The following is a 24,597-nucleotide window of genomic DNA, read 5'->3' as shown; positions in this document are numbered from 1 at the left end:
GACTTAAGGAAACATAAGAAAAATAAAAATCTAAAACATAATTGTATTTCATAAAATTGCAGTATTATGAAGAATTGTAATTGTAATTGTAATGAATCATCTAAACCTTGCCAAAACACTGACATGTCCTTTAAATAGCCTTCACGTAAAGTCACTGATATCCAGTTTAAATGGCAATTGGTTTAATAGGCCAGCAGCAAGATAAAGGCTCTATTTGCCTTTCCAACCTTTCTTGAACAATATCCTACAGCCAAGGAGACAACTGAGGAAAACAAGTACACGTTATGATTAAATTGTAATTTGAATTATTCCATGTCCAAGATGAGCATGGTGTGGTTTATGATTGAGTAAATCCAACTGCAATCATAAAATCTGTCACAGTTATAAAAGGGGGGGGGGGGGGGGGGGGGGGGGGGGAGGAAGCACATTATCTTAAGACAAATTACCTGTCCTTTCGCTTTATTCATGTTGCAACTCTCAAACAGTAAAGGTTATATCACACACAGGGACGCTGAGATAGTGTGTCTGTCATAGATATGACAACATTAAAATGCTTTTGTGAGAGTTAGAGACAATATGGAAGATCAGCAGAAGGCCTATTCTTTGGAAATGTATAGGTGCTGTATAGGTGGTTCTGTTCTTTCCATGCCTGCAGCGTCATATATACAATTACAACAATAACTTAATTTACAATATTTACAGGTAATACAGAATTATTACGCAAACCGAAAACATTCAGGTATGTTCTTAGCAAACATACAAAAAGTCCAAAAATCCAAATCAATGACAGATCTACTGTGGGAGTGCACATAGCAATGGCAAAATTCTCATGATGGCCGTATTTTATTTCATCTGTATTTGGTACGTCGAACAGTAACCTTAGAGCTGGTAGGGAGTTAGTATCTTGCAAGGACACTTCAGCAGTGTGGATAGGTGCTTGCCATAGGGCACTGCCTCTGAACTTCCTACAACAACCTGCTGTTCTCTACCACCGTACTCTTCAAGTATTTCAACTTCTGCACAAATTATCTTTATGGTTCTTTTGACTCCTACCCAAGATACTCATCATTAGGATGGCCCATAGCAATGATTGTAGGGAACAATAAAAAGTGACACATGCATCAGTTTTACAAAAAATAAGAGATCACTTTGAGACATTGCCACTGTATACGGACTGAACAGAACAGCATGTGTAGAGAGAGTCTGTTGATGAGCTGATATCTGGAATGTACACTCAAACATTATACATATACAGAAAGTTTTCGGTAGAGTAATGTCAAAGAACACTTCAAAGTTCTCTGACAAAAGACAAAAGGCCACAAATCAAATACACATCATGTATATTTTAGAGAAATCTTCATGAAATAAAACATTTCTTCCATTCTGTTCTGCTGACAGAGCTACTAAACTGGCTTTGCGATCTCATCATTAACTATCCTCAGCCCTGGCCACACATCAATGGACATGAAGCAATTTACCATCTTAATGAACTTAAAAAAGACAAAGAAAAACCCAATTCAAAGAAAATTAAGTAGTCCTGGGCCTTGCAGTGGGTTACACGAAAGGAATTATGTTATATGTAAAAGTGGGATTCTACCCAGAGTAAACCACATCCACGCAGTCAGCTGGAGTCTAAATCAAATCATTCACATCTTGTTACAGAGCAACTTCATTGCTTCTGAATGCATGCATGCACACAAACTTTACTTTGAAAGCAATCCACGTAGAAGTTGATGCCTCCCATTGGCCGACAACTTAGAGGAGTTAAGGGATCCTGTTGGGATGTATGGCTAAGGTCAATATCAACAATGCACACATATTTCAGGTAAAATACACATTTTCAACTAGCACTCCAAATCAGCACACCACTTTTCAAAATCAAACACAATCTTCACCCACTGACTACACTCTGAAATAAAACACAACACAATAAATGCAAATCTTTTCCTTTTCTTCAGTGTAAAGCAAGTTTTCTTTTCCATTTTCCCCCTAAAGAAATCTTTCTAAGGTTTCATAGCTTATACCCTCTCTTTGTCAACATTCTCACATCTAACATATATTACCTTTAGACAGTAACTATAACACTAAACTAAAACTGCAATAAAAGTATAGACGCAGAAATGAGAAAATATGTCTAGGTATCTACAAAAACTGAACATGTTTAGCATGTTCCACTCAAGATCTTTCTGTACAGTACTTTAACAGTGCAAAAGCATTCAGACGTTAGCTGCGGGATCAGTCCTAATTAGTTATCTAACATTTGGCTAATATTTATGGTGTCTCACTCCTGTCAGCACTACATTCAAATTTGATTATACTTGCTAAACTCCACCATTACCATTGATAGATAAAACAAACAAAGACAGAATATTGAATCTTGGAAAGAGATTACCAGCAACAGCAGCACCTAAGCTTCTGTATACCTGAGAAATACATCCCAGGTTATTGCAGCATCTTAAAGTGATTGTGATCAGGGATGCTAACAAATCAGTCTCAGTCTAAAAGCTATATTTTGCATGTGGGGTAGTGAGTGTCTTCTGGACCCATTTTCTATCTTGCTTTAATACCAGCCACTACTTAAAAAATAAAATCCTTACGTCATTGCACCTTGTAAAGAGAGATCCTGCAACATTGCCGTTATGAAGACCCCTCATTATTCCAGCTACATCTGCTGCCATCTTAAAGGCAGAACAACAATGCTCCCCCATTCCATGTTCGTACCTTTAACACAGAACGGTGAGGCAAATTAACGGTGCAACATTCCCGCCTTGAACAGGCTGTATAAAAGGAGCCATTGTCTGACTGAGGGGACTTGGTCTTTGACAATGAGCAAGTATAGAATCAGTAAAGTGTCAAACACAGGGTTTTTTTCCAAACCAGCATAGAAACCCACAGTGAATCAAAGGTAAAACATAACAAAAAAACAAAACTACATTTTGGCAACATTTTCGTAATAGAGCTTGTATCCGCTTCCGGCCACCAGCTGTAACAATGCTGTATGTACTTCCCTTCAGCAAGCACGTAACAATTAGATAAAATCAGAAAAGATAAATCCACCGAAACAAACAAAGGTTATAAGACAAACATACATGTGATGAGAATGATACTTGGCCATTCCCGGTCTTCATCAGCAAACATCCTTGTGTAGGTGTACAGCAGATACTATACTTTCCCTCCAGCTACTGATCTTGGTAAAAGATAACATTTGCCTATAGATTTGCCTACTGCAAATTTGTAGCATTTGTCCATCTTACAATGCTATGTGTTTATATCTTGATACATACTGAATGTGAATGTGACTACTTGGCAATAATTGCTCCTGCATGTGGTGCGCCTAGTGAGGGGAATCATCTTCTTAGCAAAAAATACCTTTTTCAGTGCCAGGGGCAAAGTCCTCTCACATAGACAAGAGCGCAGACATTCTTTTACAGCGCAAGTGCTTCATGTCCAACACTGGTCCAAGTTTAGTGTTGAGGAAGTCTTTGCCACTGTCCAAAACTTGACATGAATAGCAAGCCATTCAAAGAGCACACACTCTGAGGGTTCAGAGAAGAGTGAAATCTAGTGGTTTTCTAGTGAAAACTAAAGCAATTCTAACTGAAAACCATGTAATGTGGGTGGAGATTTGGTTCGTTGGTAATGCGCAGGGTGCAAATGACTGACATCATATCCACACTCCAAGTAGCAGTGCAGGACTCTCAAACGCAGAGTCCTGACTGCAAAGCTGTGAGGCGGCGTTCAATGCACTCCTTGCCTGCAGACACAAAGAGAAAGTGAAACAAAACAGAAAAAAGTCAGTGTGTGGTTCAGCAGAACAAGTCGTGTCTATGAAGACATGATGACAAACTGGCTACACTGATAAACAAAAATATTCATTTTAACATCACTGAATCAATGAAATATCTTGAATTAAGGAATGTAAAAAAAATTTATCAAAAAAAATTACTTTTAGCTGCAGGAATAGTGCATGTTAGGTACCGGTGCTGAATGGAGACGTCCCCACTTTGTGTGAGTTGAGTTGACAGACATACTTACATTTGCTAACACTGAGGATGTCATCCTGTTCAGTGAGCAGCAGAGACAAGCCCTCCATCAGCAGCAGAGCTTTATGGTAGCGCAGGATTGATGCTTCCCCCTGGTGGAACATCTCATCCAGCGCAGCAGCCTGAACCTGACATGACACCAGGGTGCTCAAGTTAATAAAGGTTTGATTTTAATCTTGATTAAAATGTCAGAATAAATGCTGCTGTGACATGTCATAGGCCTCAGTTCTGTTATTAATGCTGTAATTGAACAATTTTTATTTTCTTGCTGTGTGTGTTACTATTTCCTGAGAGATTGGAAGGGATATTTTTGCCATTCATGGACTTCAGTCAGTAACAAACACTCGTGACAATTATTAAACAGACGACCACAGATACAGTGTCTGAACTGTCCAATTTTTTTTTTGGCTTACCATCTGCACTGTGTGGCTGAACAGCAGCCGCTCTGCTGTGATGGAGGTGATTTGGTCCATTAGACGATGCTTTCTGGAAAAAAAGCGCTCCAGACGAGTGCTGAGTGAGCGACAGGATGCCACACTGGACTTGTACAGCTCATTCAGCCTCCTCACCACTGTATATGGCCAGAAAATTTGACGAGTTAAATTTAATATGCTACCAAGACACTGCCCTTTTAATCAAAATGTGTTTCCAATTTTGTTCAAAATCTTCTAAAAGATAAAATGGGTCATACCTTGTTTGACTGTAGCAGATGGGTAGAGTTTGCCCTGTTTAACTCGCTCCATGGCTGTGTGTAAGGCAGTGGACAAGAGTTCTGCAGTCTTAAGATACAGAACCAGCTGTTCTGCATGACTGAGGACACAATTACACACACACACACAATGCAATGGACGTTATTAAATTACCTGCATGACATATTTGAGCAGCATATCTACAGGTTGCACACTAATATGCATCAAAACAATCACTAACAAAACCCGGATAGTGGCTACTGGATTTAACCAAATGTCTGATCTCATGCTCAAGAAATCTCATCCTCATCTTTCTCTACATTCAAACTCTGCAACCCTCTACTCAGTACAGAAAAGCCTAAGCTGACTGCATTTCCATCAGCGTGTTTCTGTTTGTTCTGGTGAAAAATTGCATTCAAATGCAACTGGAAGCAAAATACATTTTGACACATTTCAGTCAATACTCCACACTCCACGTGACTCTACGCTCTACAAATCTCCTTATTCGCTGCTTTTTGCTAATTTTCCCAATTACAAACCTGTTTTGTCCCTGAGGCAGGTTTTACATGGTGCACAGCCAGGAGATCCATCTTGAAATAATTTTCTATCCACAGTGGATAAACAGTATCATTCCTATCAACCAGGACTCACAGCCATACTTGATGTGGCCTTACCTCCACTCTCGGCTCAGTGAGCTTATCTGATCTGCTACCAGGCTGTGCTGCTGAAGGAGGGAGGGATGAGAAATGTCCACCTGCTCCCCCACCACCGCAGCACCACGGGCCCCAGCCACTTCCATCAGACAACGTGCAAAATCCAACGTGAAACGCAGGCTTTGCACAGTGTCTGTATGCTCCTGCTGCACTCCCACACAGGCAGGAAGAAGGACAAGCCGAGAGAGAAGGAGAGGGAGATGGATTCATGGTAGAATATGAAACAGAGGACACCAGAGTGTGGTTTAGCATTCAGTCTGCATTGGTGGGAGGAACACAAGCTGTAACAGGAGACAGGTCATTCAGTGCATTTCAATATTCCATTCCTAGATTCCACCTTAGGCTATTTTACCACAATGACTTGAGCTGAATACACTAAACTAATCTATGTTCACTTTTCCTTTTTCTGTTTCTCACGAGAGGAATGCTAATATCAGCATTTTGTTAGAATGACTGATGTACACAACAAAAGACAGTCATCTCTGCATACATACATAAAGTATACAGAGTCAAAGTGATGACTCCTTTGTCACTACTTTCCAAAGCTGTGTGGGAAGCCCGCTTCTCACCTCCATCAGTGTCTCCTCAGGCAGCTCAGGAGCCTCAAAGGTTACAGGGCCTCCCATGTTGGCTGTGATGGGATCAGTGAAACTGTAACGAGGACTGGAAGGAGCCTCAAAGCCATCCAGATAGGCGCCTGTCTGGGGGTAGCGGCTGGTGAAGGAGCCTGCAGGGCTGACTGAAGTGAACGAGCCTGCAGGGGTTAGAAAACAGAGAAGGTCGAAGTACAACACGTAAAATCAATCAATGCCATGAATTTTCATTGCTGTACAATAAAAAGCAGAATTAAAATGAACACCTATGAATAAATAGATTGTGTGTGGACTACAACTATACTGCTTGTTGTTTCTGGAATTCGTGCTTCTGAGCGAAGAAGTGTTCAAATTGACAATTAAACTGCTACATTAATTTTTATTTTCATAAAACCTTTAAGTGGCAATTACCAACTGGAAAAGTGAGTGTTAGGAAAAGCAGTCATTTGGGTTATTACTCCATAAATGTAGCTAAATCTTTCCACAGTTTGGCTTCATTTAAATCTTGGCCAGTTGAAAATCAACCCTTTATGCTTTCCTCCGTCACATTTATTTAAGTTTCCACATTGTGGAAAATGAGAAAAGCAGCTTCCCACGGCCCTATGTTGTTTGATGTGCAGAGTATAACACTAATGCTGCTGCTTAAGTGGGATTTGATTCACAGTTGCTGCAGAGGGGATGTAGAGACAAATAACGTAACTTGTATTTAGCAGTGTTAGGATGTGCGAGTGCTACCTGAGTATTTCCTCTGTCTGGAGGTATTGGGTGGGGTGCTGCCACTGGGAGGGGAGCCCACTGTGAACACTACCTGTGCTGGGCTGCTGGATCCAGGTGCAAGGCCTACCACACCACTGGGGGGCACTAGAGGACAGAGAAGAGCAATAATTAAAAGGTGGCACAGCAGGTGAAGCCAGTTAACAACTGACCATTATCTGATATTTCACAGCCTTTAATTTCTATCTAATTCTGCCAACCTGTTATTTCTATGGCTTTTTCAGAAGTCAGGTTCTCTGTGCTGCCTCGTTCACCCACAGGTCCACCTGGTCCAAACGCAGCCATCAGCAGCATGTCAGACAGACGACCGGCACTCTGAGACCTGCAGACGGGGAAACAACTGCATCTGTAGGTAAACAATATCTGCTGCATGTGCAGCATCAGCAGGGTAAACATGACAAATAAAAAACAACAGCAAAAACAATAATCTAACCTTCCAAAGCTCTTGTTATCATCACTCAGTCTGTGGATGCAGTGTGCAGGCTGGGTGACCTGCGTAGGTGCTTGTTGTCCAGGCTCTCTGGGCTCTGTTGGGGCAGTCCTGCTGCCAGGAGAGCCGATGACCAAACCCTGCTGTGTCAGGAAGGTCACAAGGTTCGGAGAGCTGGGAGGTTTCGGGAATTCAAATGGAGGGATGGTCTGAGGAGAGAGACGAGAGAGAGAGAGATGTACCAGAGGTTAGTTTAAACAGCTGGGTTGTCTTTTCTTGTGCTGCTCATCTCAAGAGAATTAAATACACAAACTCCTCTATCTCTCTCTCTCTCTCTCACACACACACACACAGCTAACCCTGGAAGGGGATCCCAGGATGGTGGGGAGGGGGCTGCGCTGCATCAGCTCACTCAGTCTGGGGGAAGAGTGTAGGGGGCGGACAGTCATCAGGCCTGACGAGGGGGCAACCACAGGGTCTGAGTGCTGCTTCCTGATCTTCTGCCTGCCGCCACCACTGACACACTCCAACAGACAGGGGGCACTGTGGAGCCGTGTACCCAGTCCTGTCGTCTGTGGGTGTTGCTGAGAAGCCGGCCGGGGTTCAGTGAGTTGAGGAACTGCGAAGGGACAGAAGACAGGAGGTCAGAATATATCTGCTGTTAGATTTCAGGTGGCATGTGACAAAGTGAAAATGTCAGATTGGACAAAAAAAAGAACCAAGCTACCAGGAGGTAGCAGAGATGGACAAGCCCTGCCAACCCTCCCCCCCTCCATTGTCCAGCTGTCGTGGATGTCCAGACAGCTAAGGAACTGTGCCAGCCTGAAGCAAAGAGATGAGGGCAACTGGTGTAGAGAAGGAGAGTGGTTGGTTCATTATAACTTTCAGAACTACACTCCAAATCCCAAAGATACTTGATTTACAAAGATTCAAAAAACAAAAAAGAAGCTCATCCTAATGTATGAGGAGCTCAAACCAAGGACTGCTTAGTATTTCCATTTTATAAATGATTTAAAGGATTGATTGATGCATTGAGTCCACCTTTTTATCTAGTGGTTCCCTACATGTTAGTCAGGATGCCGCAAGGCATCCTAAGATAAATCTGAGGGGTCAAGAGATGATTAAAGAGATACGAAAGAAAGAAAAGTAAGGAAAAGAATTTTAAGTTGAGAAATCCTGAATAATACAACCTCTTCTGGCCTCATAAAATCCTTCGAATTAAATATCTAAGACAGAAAATCTCTCCCTGGCTGAACTGCACACGACTCATGTCTACAACCTGCGATGAGTGGTCACAAGTAGACTTTCATTTTCACAAGTCAAAAAACAAATCAATTAGAGCTGACAAACAGTTAGCTCAAAATTCGTCTCTAATCATGCTAAGCTGTCCAAATTCATATTCAATATGTAGATAAAGTGTGGTCTCTGTGGCACCTGTGAAAGTGGTTTACAAAGTGAACACTAGCCTCTGTGCTACCTTGAGGCGAGAGCTGGAAAGTTCTGCCACCTCCCAGGGAGAGCCTGCGGGTGGTGGTGACTGCTCCCTGCCCGTAGGGTGGTGAAGGTCCGGTCCGAGCAAAGCCCAACGAGCTTCCACTGCTGCAACGACGCACCGGTGTTGACAGCCTAATAACGTCAAGTTCAAGAGTCACTGCAGTCAATTCAAGAAATATAAATACTAACATACAGATTTGCAGTTTCAAAAGTGTGTGTGTGTGTGTGTGTGTGTGTGTGTGTGTGTGTGTGGATACAGACCGTGGTGAGCCATCCTGTTTGGTAGAGTGGAGGTTCTGCTCCATGCGCTGGTAGTTCTGGACCTGAGTGGGGACTGGAATAGGCAATGACTGACCATGGTTTCCATAGTTACCACCATAGTTACTTCCCGAGAACTCACTTGGCCTGCCAACGACAGTGAGAAGAACAGAGTGTGCCACAAGAGAGGAGGGCATTAGTGTGTGTGTGTGTGTGTGTGTGTGTGTGTGTGTGTGTATGGACACAGACAAGTTTACCACTTTCAACAAATCAAATATGAAGATGACTCGTAACTGCCAAACTTGTAGAGTATTTGCAATGTTCAAATTTTGCATTGTTTGTAAAGATAACATAACATAACCCGAGGTCGTGTTCAATTCTTTATTTAACTTTCTTCATCCTCTTTCAAGAATTCTGCAAGAATTTCTAAACTAATACGTAATATAAGTTTATGCAGATTCAACACTGAGATCTAATGTTGCTTTAACACTGGAGCTATTCTCAACATGCCATTCCCCTCAACACACACAGTACACAGCCCAAAATATAAATCATTTTTGATCATTTATATTTCAATAATATCAATATGACTACACCATTAATCATTTCCATATCTGATAATGCCATGACCTCTGAGCTACATGGCACCACATGCATGACCACAACCAAACATGCAGCTTCGTGCTGTTACCTGACAGGACTTGGAGAGCCACTGTAGGAAGGTGAGTGTGGTGGTGTTTTGGCTTGGCTACACAGACCAGCAGAAGCCAGAAGAGAGCTGATTAAAGCAGAGAGAAGGAACAGAAAACACACCACCAGGACTTCATCAAGGTGTCATTTTTAAAAGGAATACAGAACATGTTCTCACGTTTAATGTACATTTCACTACTGATTACTGGTCAATTATTGTCCTGTCTGTAACACTGACACACAAATACATTTAATTAGTGTAATACTTCTTTCTTCTTACCCACTGTTCATCAGGCTGTCCTGCAGCACTTTGCTCTCACACGTCAGCTCACCTGCTGCAAAACCAGCAAAATCAAATGTTAAAATAACATGAAACATTAAGAACAAAGTCTGAGAAGAATAACAGTGTGGATGTAGAAAAGAAGATGCATTAAAAGCCACATAAAAGACAGTCTATGAAAAAATAAACAGTCTCAAAGATAACTTCAAATACTTGAAATACAGTCATTCTATAGAGCTGGAGCCAAAGGTAGGACTATGTCTTGGACATTTAGACAAGGATCCCAGGATATAAAAAGTAATTTCTCACTGGTGAAGTGAGCAGGCACCATGACAAAGTCATCTGTGTCACAGGAGGAGGAGTTCTTGCTGCTGCCGCCCCCTCCAGACGAGTCCTTGAGGAGAAAACCAGTGGCCTCCTGGGTAGGAGAGGACAGAGCTTTGGCACGCAAATGCTGACCCTCAGCAAGAGACTGCTGCAGGGAAACAGAGACATAAAGAAGCAGGTAAACAAAGAGTCGAAGCACAAAAGGTTCCTTAGACTGCACATAAAAACACAGCCTCATCACTCAGGTACAGACAGAGAAACAAAGAGAAGCAGGAAATAATACAGAAACAATAAACACAAACCGGTGGTGAGGCGAGATGAGAGGTGGAGGAGCTGCTACAAGAGCTGGCTGATGCAGAGCTTGGGAAGCAGGTCATGGTCACAGTCGGAGTTACTGTAGCAAAGAATGCACAAAACATATTTGTTAGAAAACTCAAGGATACACACAATACATTTTAGTACGAAAAACTGAATGTAAACAGAAACTCTGTTTGCAAGAAAAGGCTACTGGGCACCTTCTATAATATAAAATATACAAGCCTTTAATCAGGTTCATACTAAATGGCTGTTTTCACAACTATATTCAGTCCTATCATGGAATCATTAATTAATTATTATTAATTAATTATTATTTGGATGAAAATTTCAACCTTGACATGATTTCAATCTTGCATTATTCTGTGGGTTATATTTTATTTTGGAAGAGCTGTGAAGTTTTGCACTTATTGTTTTGAGAAGATGTGTGATGGTTTCAGAAGATGTATCATATTTATCTAGTCATGTTTTATGTACTTATGGTGCCAACCCCAAATGAGTGTGCAAGACACAGATTCATACATTGAGAATTGCACAAAAAGTGTACAATACAGACAGACCTAAAGTCATGTATTACAGACAATTAACCACGCAGCTTCTGTTACTTACTCTTTTTCACTGATGAGCTGGCCTCCAGGAAAGGATGACAAAAAAACTCATCTACCAACAACACAAGAGAAATGTCATCAGTACAAGGTAGTGAAAAGGAGTGTCATTTATGCAACAGCACAAGATACAAATACAATGACCTTTTGTGCAGACAGCACACAGACACACACATGCACAATCCTCTCTTCCCTGGGTGTTATTTCTTAATCTACAACTTGTGTGTTAAATGGAAACTCCACATTCACAGGAATACTTGTCACCTCTGTTGCAAAACACTGTACCAGACCATTTAAGGCAGAATGTACTATTTAAGTTATCAGTGTAAGTCTGCATCAACACCTTGCAGTCAACTGTTTCATTCATGTTTGTCTAACAACATCTTAATGCAATGTTCACCTACCAAAGTCCATGCGGTCCTTGTGGTTGCGCTGCAACAGACCCAGCAGCAGGTGCCTCAAATGGCTAGAAGTCTCTCTGGGGATGCTGCAAACAAATAATAAACCACAAATCAGTGTTTTCTGCTGTGCAGAAAAAAATAACAATCTCAAGGGAAAGGTCACACAAAACAACAGAAACCTGTCCCTTCAGATAAATTAACACTTTTAGCTGCATTTTATTTACTCTTCATGTTTTTACCAGAACCATCTGTTTTTTCTTGCAGAAAAAGAAATGAATGATAGTTTTCAAATATACAATAACTCTCCCTGTTAGTGTGGCTGTCAACACTCCTGACAACTCAGGCAGACTTTCATTAGGCAGCTGTGATTAACTGAAACATAAAACCTTTACAGAGATTGTGTTGTAAAAGTGTGGGCTGTTGGTGTTTTTTTTGAGAGCTTGTCAACTCTAACAATGTTGTGCACTAACTGCTGTTCAGATGTTAAAACAGCTCTGCTGGCGTCGCCATGGTTGGTGGTATCTCTCTTGAAGGGAGATTTACAAACTGAACTTTTGGTGACTTATCTAAATATCAGATGTTCATTGTGACACAAACACCTTCTCAGAGATAACGGGTACTTTCTGAGGAGTTTTGGACAGAGGTTCTCCTATCATTGATTATTCTGCTCTCAAGACGTAACACAACAAAGGTACTTCATTTTTTAAGCAAAATTTATATAAAAAATGATGAACCTCAGAGTTTTTCAGATTTTACTGCGACATTTGTTGATCACATAAAAAAATAAACATGCTGTCATCTCACTGTGAGGCCTTACTTGGGGCTGAGATTCTTGTTTTTTTCATAGAACTGCCGGAGGTCCTGGGGACTGCTAGCCTAAAGATGACAAAAGGTAAAAGGGATCAATGAAAACATGTTGATGTCTGCAACGTCAGTGTGTGCTGTTCATGTACACACATACAGAACAGGATGATGCCATCATACAGATCACAGACAAAATGTTTTACAATGAAGCAAAGAATGAAGCCACTCAGGAGGTTTCAGAAATGCTGCCGGGCCGGTTTAGATAAAATAAATTATACATTTCATTTTTTATCTTTTTCAGCATAAGTCAAGTCAGTCGGTACAAACTGCCTGGTTTTCAAATTCCTGTTCATCTCTCACATTATCTGGAGAGAGGAGGCAGGCAGTTTGATCACTTTCAACAAACAGACTCAAACGCCATTTCTCAAGGATGAAAACATGCTAACAGGAAACAGGAAAGAAGGTTTTGACGCAGTAGACTTCATTTTGTTATTATTTTAAATGACTGCACACATTACACACACACAGCAGCTCATAAATGACTTCATAAAAGCCAATGATAATAAGTCCTACATAACATAATGACTGTTGTTCATTTGGTCTTTAAACAAAAAAATTCAGATATTCAAGTTGTACTGGTGTGGTGGCATGGTAATCTTACTGTGAAATGTTCATACTGGTCAGTGTAGAGTGTAGGTGCAGTAAATACTGTGTGTGTGAAGCAGGTCATGATGTGAAAAACCTGCATAATCTGCAATGAAGAAAAAAAAATGTAATCAGCATACACCAATGAAAGTGGCGTGTTTACCTGGAAAGGAGCCTTCCCAGTCAGGCACTGAAACACTATGGTTCCTATACTCCACAAGTCAGCCTTCGCATCATAGTTTTGGGACATGATGACCTCAGGAGCCTGGTGAGGAAAAGGAGAAGGACATTATTTTCAGTGTGACTCTCCTTTCTAAGTCTTCAGTGAACATTTAACAAGATGATGAAGTTGTGCTGTGCTGTTTTAGAGATTGGGTCCAACGGCCGCTGTAAAATAAAAACAACTGGAGCTCTGCGGTTTCACAAGGAGAATAATGACAGAAGCTGCTGAACCATCATGAAGTAGGGGTGGATTGATGCTGATGATCAAATAATGGTGTTTTCAAAACGAAGCCTTCTCAGAAATTATAAAACACCCTTATTTTTGAACTATAAATGAAGAAACCTTCCCTGCCCATACAGGCCTCTGATAACCTTTGGTATGAGTGAATACACAGAGGTCATTAAATTTGAATTTGCTTGAGTTTATTAACCAGCTGAAACATTTGACTACACTGAAAAATATTTTCCGAACACATACAAAACCCTACAAAATGTGCTTACCATGTACATTGGGGACCCACAGAGAGTTGCCGCCATCATGTTGTTCTGTAGGTACCTGGCAAAGCCAAAGTCCGCTGCAGAGAGGGAAAGAGAGGGAGGGATGGAAGGAAGTGGGGGATACAGAACAAGCAAAGGCAGGAAAGGATGAGATGAGATTAACGTTTGGCGCTAGGAGTGAATGCAGCTGTGTCTTCATACAGACAATGTTCAGATCCTGAGGACAATCACTGACTGAACTGAAACTTTCCAAAGAAAAACTGCAGATGGCTGCAAAAAAAAAAAAAAAAGCCCACAGTGCACTGAAAAAGTTATTTTTGTCTGCTACAGGTTCCCAGCTGAATGGTCTTTTCATTTTCAAAACTAACAACAACTATATATTATAATATTCTAGCAGTAATGGCAGATGGGTAATCATATGGGCAATGACAGAAGGCCTCTGTTAATATCTGTCATGACAATGCAACATTATCACACTGGAGCTCACCCACTTGGGTGTTATGGTTTAGTCAAATACTTGCCAACTTCACAAGTACTTCTGGACACATTTTGTCAGAGGAACTTCATCAGTAATAAAAAAAAAAAAAAATAATCAAGACAATTGCTGTGTAACACAGTCTGTTAATGGGATTTATAGGCACAGTCAGAAAAACAAATGACTGCTGTTCAGTCATAATGAATTTACTCAATTATGTTAAAATTATATTTAAAACAAACTCTAAAGGTTACCTAATGTCCTTAAGCTCCAGCACACTCCTATTAAACAAGTCAAATCACTTTCAGTAATCCCTGCCTCACTACTGATGTGTGTATGTGTTTGTGTGTCTGTACCTGCATCTATGTAGGTACAGTGTGTGTAGGTACAGTCTGTGGGTGTGTGTGTGTGTGTGTGTGTGTGTGTGTGTGTGTGAGACTGAGCAGGTTTTCCCACAGTCATGAGGATTATAACATTCTGCTGTGACTGGGACTGACACAAGCCTCAGACTTCACTCCCACTGGGAAACCAATTCTCTCCAGAGGAAAAAAATTAATAGGCTCAAGGATTAGCAGAGTTTCCAAACAGCTGAACAACACATACTCCACACTGTGCTTGGTCATGACAATTTTCATAACGGCGATTACTTGTTGTTACACCAAGGTCAACTTTTTGGATCAAATCAGTCAAACTCAAGATTTGATGAGACACATTGTCTATTCGTGAACAGGTTTTCTCTTATTATTCAGAGGAAGACTGCAAACGCAGCTGAGGGAAAATTCTTTACATAACCTAATAAATTTCCTCTAACAAGTTTAGTCTCACAATCGTAATGGAATCAATTACCTTGGGGAAATCATGATTAGCTCCTGTTGCAATAAAACCGGCTGTATGGAGCTTTATTATGCTGTAGGGATTTCCATATGGAGCTTCATGAGATTCAATTAGTTTCAGCTCCTGTAGAGGGTTGTAGTGCTATTCTCCTCCTATTAAGTCACATTGTACACCCACATGCTGAAGTCTCACATCTGAAATGTTAAAATGGTTTTGCACTTTTAATTTATGACTATCTTTACATACATTCTGCCCATATTACTCAACAGATACTTCAGGTTTAGAGCAACGAGTGCTACATTTTATAATGTGTTTTATTTTTTAAAGCTCTACGTTAAGATGATCATTTTTAACAGTTTCAACTAACAACACTTGCTTCCCTTTTTATTTGTTGTGTGTGTCTAACTTGATGATCAATGAACTTTTCTTTCCATCCGATTAGTTTTTGTTGTTCGCCCACATGCAGTGGATCTTACAAAGGTCATCATTGAATAAAACAGTTGCCAGTCTTTTTCATTTTGTAGCACTTTGTGACAACCCCATTTTTTTTTAAAGGCAACAACTGAAAACCGATGTTACGCATGCAACGCACGTCCACATGTGCCGTATGTATGAACATTCACATGCCATCATCCATGTGCACTTCTTCGCAACTTCTCACACCGTCAGACCTACCAATCTTGATGCAGGTGTTGTTGGAGTGCGACTTGCGTCCTGGTGGGTAGGAGAGCAGGATATTCTGGGGTTTAAGGTCCCTGTGGATTATGCCTTTGGCCTGCAGGACCCTCATGGCCCCTGCGATCTGTTGCAGGAAAACCCGGATAGTATCCTCACTCAGCGTGCCTTTGGCTGCAGAGCAACAGGAGGTAAATAAATTATGGGAAATTAAAACAACTTTGATATACTAGGTTTACAGTGTGTAAAGTACAGATATATGACACAAGGTGGGAGCATGTGTAGACAGATATGGACTGAATGACCCTTTTTTCTCAAATCCAGGCAAATCACCCTTGTGGTCCTGACAAACCCTGAAGTCAGCTCATGTTACACGAACCAGACCATCTCATTTTACCTCAAAAGTTACTGTTCAAATATCTGTTGTCTGACATCACCCCACGGTCACCCTCTGCTCCTCGTCTCTTTTCCCTCCAATCATGTCCCTCACCTCACAGTGGTACAGTGTGGTTCTATGTGAGAGTCCCTCCCTTGTCTTGAATTTGTCTTGTCTGACTCCACCTCCCCTCCAACAGGTTTTTTAGAGCCAGGCTCAGGCTTGACTTGAGCCAGGAAAAAGTTTAGTTCATTGACCACCGTGGGCTGTGAATCCAAAACCACTTGTGAAACTTTTTTTTAAACCAGGACAGCAATGACTATTATTGGAATAGGACCTCTATTTAGAGTCTAGGGACCTGGCAGACAAAGTTAGCAGGTAGGGCCATAATTTGTCTGTGAATGGGTAGAGGCTGGTGTGACGTATTTCCCACCCTGTCCTTACTGACACACAAAGGCCCACGTCAGACAAGTTGAGGATACTGGCTATTCAGAGCTCTGAAATTTATGAGATGTGGCAATCCCGGGAAGAAATGTTGAGTATATGATTCTTCCAGTTTGTTAGCACAGTGTTGACTCAAGAGCAAAGATGCTGTGTCCTCTCTGCATGTGATGTATGTCTCATAAAGTGATGTATGTCTGATGAATAAAGACAGATAAATACTTCGGGGAAGTTTCTCTGTGGTTTTATTACACTGTATGTCAACATCTATTATAAGCCTTAGGTACTCCAAAAGTCCTGAAGCTGCTAGTGAATCACCAAATCTGTTTCTGTGTTCAGGGCTCCAAATCAAAGGCAGCCTAAAAAGCCTAAAAAAACTTTGTGAGTTGTGACCTGAACAGTTGCCTCGGGGCATACACTTTACTGTGTATACTCTTTAAATCTCTGTGGCAGTGAACAATAACTGAAAAATAATTCTTCCTCTTCTACGACTTCGTGTCTTAACTCACTGTTCCCTGCCAGAGATAATTATTCTAGGACTCCAAGAAGATTTTATAAAAAGTTTTGAGAGTTAGTTTTGTGATTTAGATGACTTTACTAGTTGTTTCTTGCATTTTCAATCACAAATTAGAGGCATTACATTGTTGGATGTTGTAAATTCAGTGTAAACTGCTCCTAAGTTCCCTTTTAAAGAACAAGATCCTCAATCTAAAGACATGAGAACCTATTTTGTATTTCTAACATTAAAAGCCAAAAGACTGTCACCTCACTGAGACTCACTCTGGATCTTGTAGGCCAAATGGTTCCCTTCCTAAACAAACACTCACATAGAGCAATATTTCAAAAGACTCAGAATCATTTTTTTGCATGAAAACATTTATAATCTTAGTTTTTAGACAAGAGAAAGAGATTTCCTCTGTGGAGCAAATACTTTCACTTCCTTGTCATCAAGCAACAAGGATGACATTTCACCATCAAATACATTTTCTACTGAGATGCACCCGGAGCTTTTAGTAGATGAATTGTTGCACTTACAGTGTAAGTAGTCGGCAAGGTCACCCCCATTGCAGTACTGTGATTAGAAAGAGAGACAGGAAGGGAGGGAAAGAGACAGCAACAAAAACAGAAGAAGAGGAAGATGAAAAGGAATAACATTAGGAAACACAGGTAACAATGAGGGCTGATGTGTAACCATAGTGAAATAAGTATTTAACATCACCTAGACTCTGAAGGGACTAGAAAGCAAGAGAGATCAGAGGAGTGATTTGCTGAGGAGTGATGTGTTTACAGATTTATAACCCTGCTCTCATTCCCAGTATCAATATGAATGCACCCAGGGAAGGACGGGTTGTGTTATGAAAGGTGAGGCTCTGAAAGGCTGCCTCACAAGTCATTTGCTTCTCGAAGACACAGATATAACCAGGAAACAATGAAGATAAGTATAAATGGGATGAGTTGGAGAAATGCCTCTGCTGCTCATTCAAAGCTATTATTTACATCAGCAACAATCATTTGTATCCATAACATTAAGAGCACTTTGAAACTCTCCTCTGAACAATACTTGAACATGTGTCATCATTACTTTGGAAATTATACAAATTATACACATTAAACATCATATTTACCAATTAAATGTCACAGTTTCACCGATTTGTGACGTTTAATTGTTGTTCATGTTACTTTTATTACTTTAAGTGGACCCCAGGAAGACAACAACTCTGAGTGGAACAAAAAATATTGTATTTTTCTGCTTACATTTCAACCATTTCCACATTTTCCCGCAGTTCTTGGTATTCACGGTGATCGTGAACACTGCTTGTTGAGACCTGATGCCTTTGTCCATTGCTGCATGTTGCCTAGCTGGACGCCTCCATGTCTGCTTGCTACCAACATCTTGTCAATTTTTGCATGCTAACTTTTATGTTGGAGATGTGTCTGAACAAGCTATTGTGCTTAGGTGGCAAATATGTTAACACAATATTCTCTTTGTCTTTAAAACATGCCTTAACAGAACAACCAGGACGGGAAAAATAAAAAAAATATATATCTTAATGGATGATTCAAAAATGCTGAAATAGGAATTGTATTTGTTGTTGGAACAAGAATGGCTAGCATGACAATTCCCCCAATGCCTTGCAGGGATGATCAATATGGTACTATGATTTAAGAAACTTAAAATGGCTTAAAAAAATATATATATATAAAAAGAAATAAACCAAACTGTCAAGTAGCTAGATTCACAAATATTATTTTCCCCTCTCGCTCTTTATCAGGGAAAAGGAATCAAGTCGCAGCAAAAGCAAATAAACTAGCAGCATTTAGAACCTGACTGATGGCCATTTACCCCTCTTGATGCCTTAGGATACAGCTAATTATAGCCCGGGCCCTGTCACAGCTCACTGCAAAAGCTGAGACAATACAGCGCTGTGCAAACAAAGCCAAACATCACAGCAAGCCTTACCTCCATTACCAGGTACACTGAGCTGGCAGTTTCCTAAAGGGAGAGGAGATAAGAGGGGACGTAAACAAACATGTCAGTGACAGGCATAGGAAGTAACAGGTGGTACTCCTGCTCAGCAATCATGTCCAAGCAAACTAAACTGGTGATTTGGATTAGAGGAAAAACACAAGAACCTAAAAAAAAAATAAAGATGCAAGTTTGATGATCAGAGATGGTGGAAGAAGAGAAGTGAAACTTAAAGATAGATGCCAGACCAAAACTATGAAATCTATCAACGCTTTGGTTTGTGACAGTCTGATTAAAAATGTTAATTTTCTAAAACTGGATCTATCCCAGGCCCCTGAACCACTGTCTTTTTATGTGGCCTGCTCTTCACTGCGAAGCTCGCATATGTTTGCATAAAAGCCAACTTAAAAATAAAAGCTTGACTGCCATTAGTGAGAAATGTGAAAGCAACCCACAGTTCTGCATTAATACTTAGCCAAAAACAATTAGAGAATAAGAGCAGTTTGCTCAGCTGTCAACAGCATTTTCAAAACAATGAGTAAATCAGTGAGACGGCAAGTGAGAGACAGTGAGAAGTACTGAACTGACGAAAAGTTTAACTCATAAGCTCCCAGCAAACAATAAAAGGCTATGAATTTACAGTGCTACACAATGTGGATAGCTTTGAAATTGCACATTTGGGGGAATCAGTAAATCTTCTAATGTTTTTACTTCCTTTTACGATCGTCTCCTTCAGGCAGCCTGTCTGAGGCACGAGTTTAGGCAAAAACAAACAAAGTGCAGCCCTCTTATCACATGGTAGCAGACGACTGTGGTCTCTCACTCAGACCTGATCTCAGTATCTCGTTGAATCCACCAGCCAGAGGCCAGACTGTTTTCTATAGTTCAGCTGAGTCAGGCCTTCTTTAGTTGGTTGTCTTTGGTTTTATTGAAGATGGACAACAACCAACCACCAACCAACCAGCCAGCCAGTCAGCAAGCCAACCATCTGGTTTCCACAAGCTGTCTCTGCACTATGACTTGCAATAAAAGTCCAGTGCTGGGGGAGAGGGAGAGGCAAGTGTGTAACCAAAATTCAAATGACCCCATGCACAACAGTTAGATCCAGTTCCAGAGTTAACTATTTTTGTGGTGGCAACTATTTCCTGGTTCATAAGGTGGAGCGCTGTCAGTGTGGACTCTAGAGCTACCTTGTGTTTCCAACTGAGTGAAAATGTGTGTCTTGACTAAATGTTATGTTATCACCTCTGCTGAGTTGACCTATTTGCTTTTGCAACCTCTTTAGAAACAGGAACTTATTGCATTGCTAAAATCTTATGGTGCTTCGACTGTCACATCATGGGACACTCTAGAACAATACATTTAGTCTACTCTCAAGGTAATTTTAAGTCACTTTGTATAAAACAATTGGATAAAACATGAAAAGAAAAGTAAAAGGCATTTCTCTGGTGTCCAGTGTTTGGTCTGGTGTCAGTTTCCTCCTGACCTAATTGGATAGCTGGATGGTAGGATCCCCTGCTCAGAACATCTACACTCTCTACTGCTGTGTGACAACAACCCTGTAATCTTAGAGCCCAGCTCAGACTATCCTTGATGCCCAGAGAGAAGTGCCACTGTGAGTACGTATAAAGATAAGAGAGTAGAGTATTTTGGAGTTCTGCTTGGGCAAAGACAACTTAGCTAGTTGCAAATATCTTTCTTAAAGATATTAATGAGGAGCTCAAATGCAAAGCAGTTAAAACCATAGTTGCTACTACACAGCAAGGTGACTATACTGCTGTGTTTGGGCAGCTGAATATATGCATCATTGGTTATGACTTGTCTCTTAGTCTAGTTTGCATGATGACTAAGCTCTCTGACAATAAAGATAAGGCTGGATGATGTAAGGTCATCTTAAATCAATAAAACAAATCTCTAGGTCTGGTAATGAAACCTACAACATTTGCTCTCAACCAGACTTCGTAAGCAGTTTAAAATATGAGATTTCATAAGGGGTAGAAAAATGTTCACTAACCCAGCAATGCATCAAAACTAAGTCCACAGCGAGACCAGAAACCTTTTTAGTAAAAGAATGATAAGAAACACTAAATGCAGTGAGTTGTGTGTCCCCGCTCCGGTAACACATAAAAATGTTCTAAACAAGTTTCCCCAAAAGCAGAACATGCTCCGCCTAGTAACAAACTACTGTCATTTTGCAACACTGTGGTCTTGCCAGATGTGACATCTGGCAAGACCACAGTGTTGCAAAATGACAGTAGTTTGTTACTAGGCGGAGTTAGCATAATCTGAGTATAAGAGGTTTTTTTGACCAGATGGCAGTTTGTCAGTCATGGATCAAAAAGACAAAAGAAACACCTGTTGAGTTAAGTCAGGTATTTGTGTGGGGGCAGGAGGTTGTGCTGTCAAAGCTATCTGGTAGGAGTCACCAGGGTGAGCTTCAGACCAGTTACCCGGTTGCAGAAGAGAACATCACTGTGACTGTGGATTCTTATTCTATTATGGGTCCCTCTGTGTTCATATTTGTGCACCCTGGAACCTGACTTGTGCCACGAAAAGGGGGATAAACACTTGGGACAGAAATACTTCAGGCAAGTGAAACAGAGACTGGCAGGAACAGAGCATGTGACTGTAGACAAAATGTAAACATGGTAAATGATGACGAGGGAACAATGATGAGTTCAGCGAGACAGAAACACACAAGTATTTACTGGAATTTTACAAGGATTTACTTCACACGGAGGAGCAGAAGGAAACGTACTTGAACAGGATGAAACAAATAGTGTTTCATAACAAACAAATGTAGCAAAGCCTCATTTAACAAGTAGGGAAAACAAAACTGTTCAAGCCACACAAGACTGAAGTGGGTCATGTGGAACAGACACGTTCAACAACCCATCTGCTCTACTTTGTGAGTAAAGACTGACGGGAAAGCTAGGACAGTAAAAGGTGTGATAATTATGTATGTAATCTGAAGCCTTGACAGGCACCTGGCATTATCTAGATGCCACCTGTGAGTCTAGTATAACATACCTGAAAGTCCAGTAATGCAACAATGTTTTCGTGCTTCAGTTCCTGCAGGAAAGAGGAGGAAAATCAGTGTTTACTTTCTATATAGTTTGACTTTAAAGCGAAGCCAAGTTTGACTTGTGCAGTGATTTAGTTGCTGCTGTTGTACCTGAGAAACAGACGAACATTTACTTTCACAATGACACCTCCATGTTCAAGGAGATGATCATGTCGACATAATCACTGCTCATATTTCACTCGAACATCTGCCACCTCTCCAGCGCTTCATACTGAATCATTCAATGCAGCAAAATGTGGTATTACCATACCACCAGCCAAATTATGTAATAAACACTTACAACAGTCTGAAATATCAAGATGACACATTTGACAGGAGAAACATCAGTCATTCTGAGGCTCATCCCTGCTGTTGTGGACACAGAGTATTATCTATTTGCCCTGGATAGCTTTTTCAGTTGTGTGTTATGTGTTCCTTATAATAATGTTTTAAGTAAATAAACAAACCTAATAACTGGAAACTAGGGAACTTTAGGAAAAGAGTTATTTCTCTGAGGTTGTGACTTACCTTGAGTATTTTGATCTCCTTCCCCAACAGTGTCTGGGATTTGGCCAGGTTCTTCTTGTTTATGCATTTTACTGCCACCTCCCAGTCATGTTTCTAGAAGGACATATTACACGCTATATCATTTTTGTTGGATGAAACAAAAACAATGCACAGTATGGGTTACACTATGCCTTTGCTTAGGAAATGAGAATCTTCTGTCCTTGTACTAGTATAAATGCCAAAATGTGTGTAAGTATGTACAGCATGTTTTGTTTTTTTCTAGTTTACTTGTAAAAATAATTGATTCTACCACATTTACGACACTAAGATATTTAAATTGTCCCACTAAAGCACATATGTGTTGATTAACTTGAACATGCCTCTCTCCTTCAAGCTGTTGGTTTCAAGGGTTTTCTGCTGGAATTTGGTACTGATTGCTTATCACCTGCTGAAACTGTAATCACCCAGGAGGTCCACTTACTATGGCAGTTTTGCAGAGCAGCCTGTGACTCTTTACTTAAGCTATACATTTCCTTCAACCTATTGCAAAGCCCCTGAGGGCGCATTTTCTCACCTTAAAGCATATTTGAATGTACTGTATTATGTATGTATTGCAGTATGTGTTGTTTGATGCTCAATTGTGGATGAAATTTATCTTCATGCCATTTTACTAATGAAGCAACAAAGATGCTACAGGCCTACATTTCCCCTTGGTGCCTTGTTTGTCCTGGAAGATGTGATACATGATATGTTTGATGTGTAATCAGCTCAATATAAAGCTTTTAGACTTTATACTCTTTCATTACAGGTGTAGGACATGTTTCAACATGTTTATTGGTGGCCTCAGTATGGAGCTTGCAAATGGAAACAATACATGTCTGCTGGCCTATATTTACATTTACCACGACTGCTGATGTACATCATCTGTATGAGCAGCCTGCTAAAGAGTAAAGACCCTGAACAAGTGACAATCGTGCATCCAGGGAATATATATAAGTATTTTAAAAGTATTTCAGTATTTTATCCATTAACTGCCTGTTATTTTAAGGAACATCCTGTATGTGCTTCCAGGCCTCTTAAGGCCGTACAATGAAAACAAATACATAAGATGGATAATAAAAGGCGATTCACGCTTAACAACAAAACCAAACCATTCAAACGACTTCTCATTGTGTCTGTGTTTGCAATAATATATATATTCACGATATCAACAGTGGATATGGACTGTACCGACCTCTCGATGCCTGCCTTTGAAGACGACAGCAAATGCGCCATGTCCTATCAAGTCCTTCCGACTGAACTCAAATTTCCCCACCGTCTCCATATTGCGCCAAAGTCCGATTTTCTACTACAAAGACCTGGACAGAGGACCAGGAGACCCGAGGTCAGCCTCCGCGTTAGAAAGTGCTCCTTTCTCCTCCGTGAAGTGTGGGCAGCAGCAGGGACCTTCACCCCCTCTTTCTCTCGCCATGGGCCGCCTTCCTGACAACAACCTGTCCTCTTCTCTCATGTTCGCTCGCAGGCGTTTTGGAGTTGAACTCCTAACGAAGCTGCACGGTCGTTTCCATCCCTGGCAGCGCCGCCGACACCAAGTTAGCTCACTCAACAAACGGGGGGATCGCACGGTCCGTGTTGTTGCAGCGGTCTCTGCCGCGCCACCTTAAAAAAGCAGCTGGCTGCGTTTTGTTTATATACAAGGGGAGCGCACTTGTGTCGTCTGAAGCGTCCGCACGGCGAAACCAGCGCTGGCTGCGGCTTTAAAATAAATTAACAATGTCTAATTACCACCAAAGACTGACACTATTCGCCGGCATCGCTTGCAATTAGCAGCCGAGTCGCCAAAACTCACAGCATCGATGGTCCCAACGAGGCAGACGGAGTCCAACCTCTGCAACAGGGCGCATGCGCAAGACAATTACAGATGCAGATTTGACGTCAGCGGACCAGGGTCCTCAGCGGTTTACTGTCACAAAGTGA

At 40.9% G+C, this 24,597-nt stretch overlaps 1 protein-coding gene across 2 annotated transcripts; it reads right to left on the bottom strand.

Moving 5' to 3' along the window:
• Nucleotides 1-442: 442 nt before the first annotated feature.
• On the bottom strand, nt 443-24,517 carry ulk1b (unc-51 like autophagy activating kinase 1). 2 transcript variants are annotated; one of them, XM_071465840.1, is made up of 27 exons: nt 23,855-24,517; nt 22,642-22,734; nt 22,080-22,121; nt 19,044-19,076; nt 17,618-17,654; nt 15,766-15,939; nt 13,785-13,858; nt 13,225-13,326; nt 12,430-12,488; nt 11,616-11,698; nt 11,216-11,266; nt 10,594-10,685; nt 10,274-10,439; nt 9,965-10,019; nt 9,686-9,772; nt 8,998-9,141; nt 8,720-8,868; nt 7,602-7,861; nt 7,246-7,451; nt 7,013-7,134; nt 6,774-6,899; nt 6,015-6,199; nt 5,407-5,591; nt 4,735-4,853; nt 4,457-4,614; nt 4,036-4,171; nt 443-3,754 (listed from the first exon to the last, which is right to left on the bottom strand). In XM_071465840.1, the coding sequence occupies exons 1-27, from the start codon at nt 23,942-23,944 to the stop codon at nt 3,699-3,701; spliced, it is 3,084 nt and encodes a 1,027-aa protein (XP_071321941.1). In that variant the 5' UTR covers nt 23,945-24,517; the 3' UTR covers nt 443-3,698. The 2 variants fall into 2 exon arrangements, with proteins under 2 accessions (XP_071321941.1, XP_071321942.1); XM_071465841.1 differs by having other exon boundaries at nt 10,274-10,436.
• Nucleotides 24,518-24,597: the final 80 nt, after the last annotated feature.

Source organism: Trachinotus anak, unplaced genomic scaffold (assembly GCF_046630095.1).
Source record: "Trachinotus anak isolate AG129_WGS33_773 ecotype Australia unplaced genomic scaffold, CSIRO_AGI_Tana_v1 ptg000028l, whole genome shotgun sequence".
Classification (NCBI taxonomy): domain Eukaryota; kingdom Metazoa; phylum Chordata; class Actinopteri; order Carangiformes; family Carangidae; genus Trachinotus; species Trachinotus anak.
The sequence above is the reverse complement of the archived record's forward strand: the minus strand, read 5'-3'. Positions and strand labels throughout refer to the sequence as shown.

Excerpts from the sequence above, each read along its gene's own strand:
- ulk1b (XM_071465840.1), bottom strand. The coding sequence starts at position 23,944 with ATGGAGACGGTGGGGAAATTTGAGTTCAGTCGGAAGGACTTGATAGGA. Across the intron at positions 15,940-17,617 it reads CCTTGCCGACTACTTACACT|CCAAAGGCACGCTGAGTGAG; the intron begins GTAAGTGCAACA and ends GTTGCTCTGCAG. Across the intron at positions 7,452-7,601 it reads TCCTGGGATCCCCTTCCAGG|ACCATCCCTCCATTTGAATT; the intron begins GTTAGCTGTGTG and ends CTCTCTCCTCAG.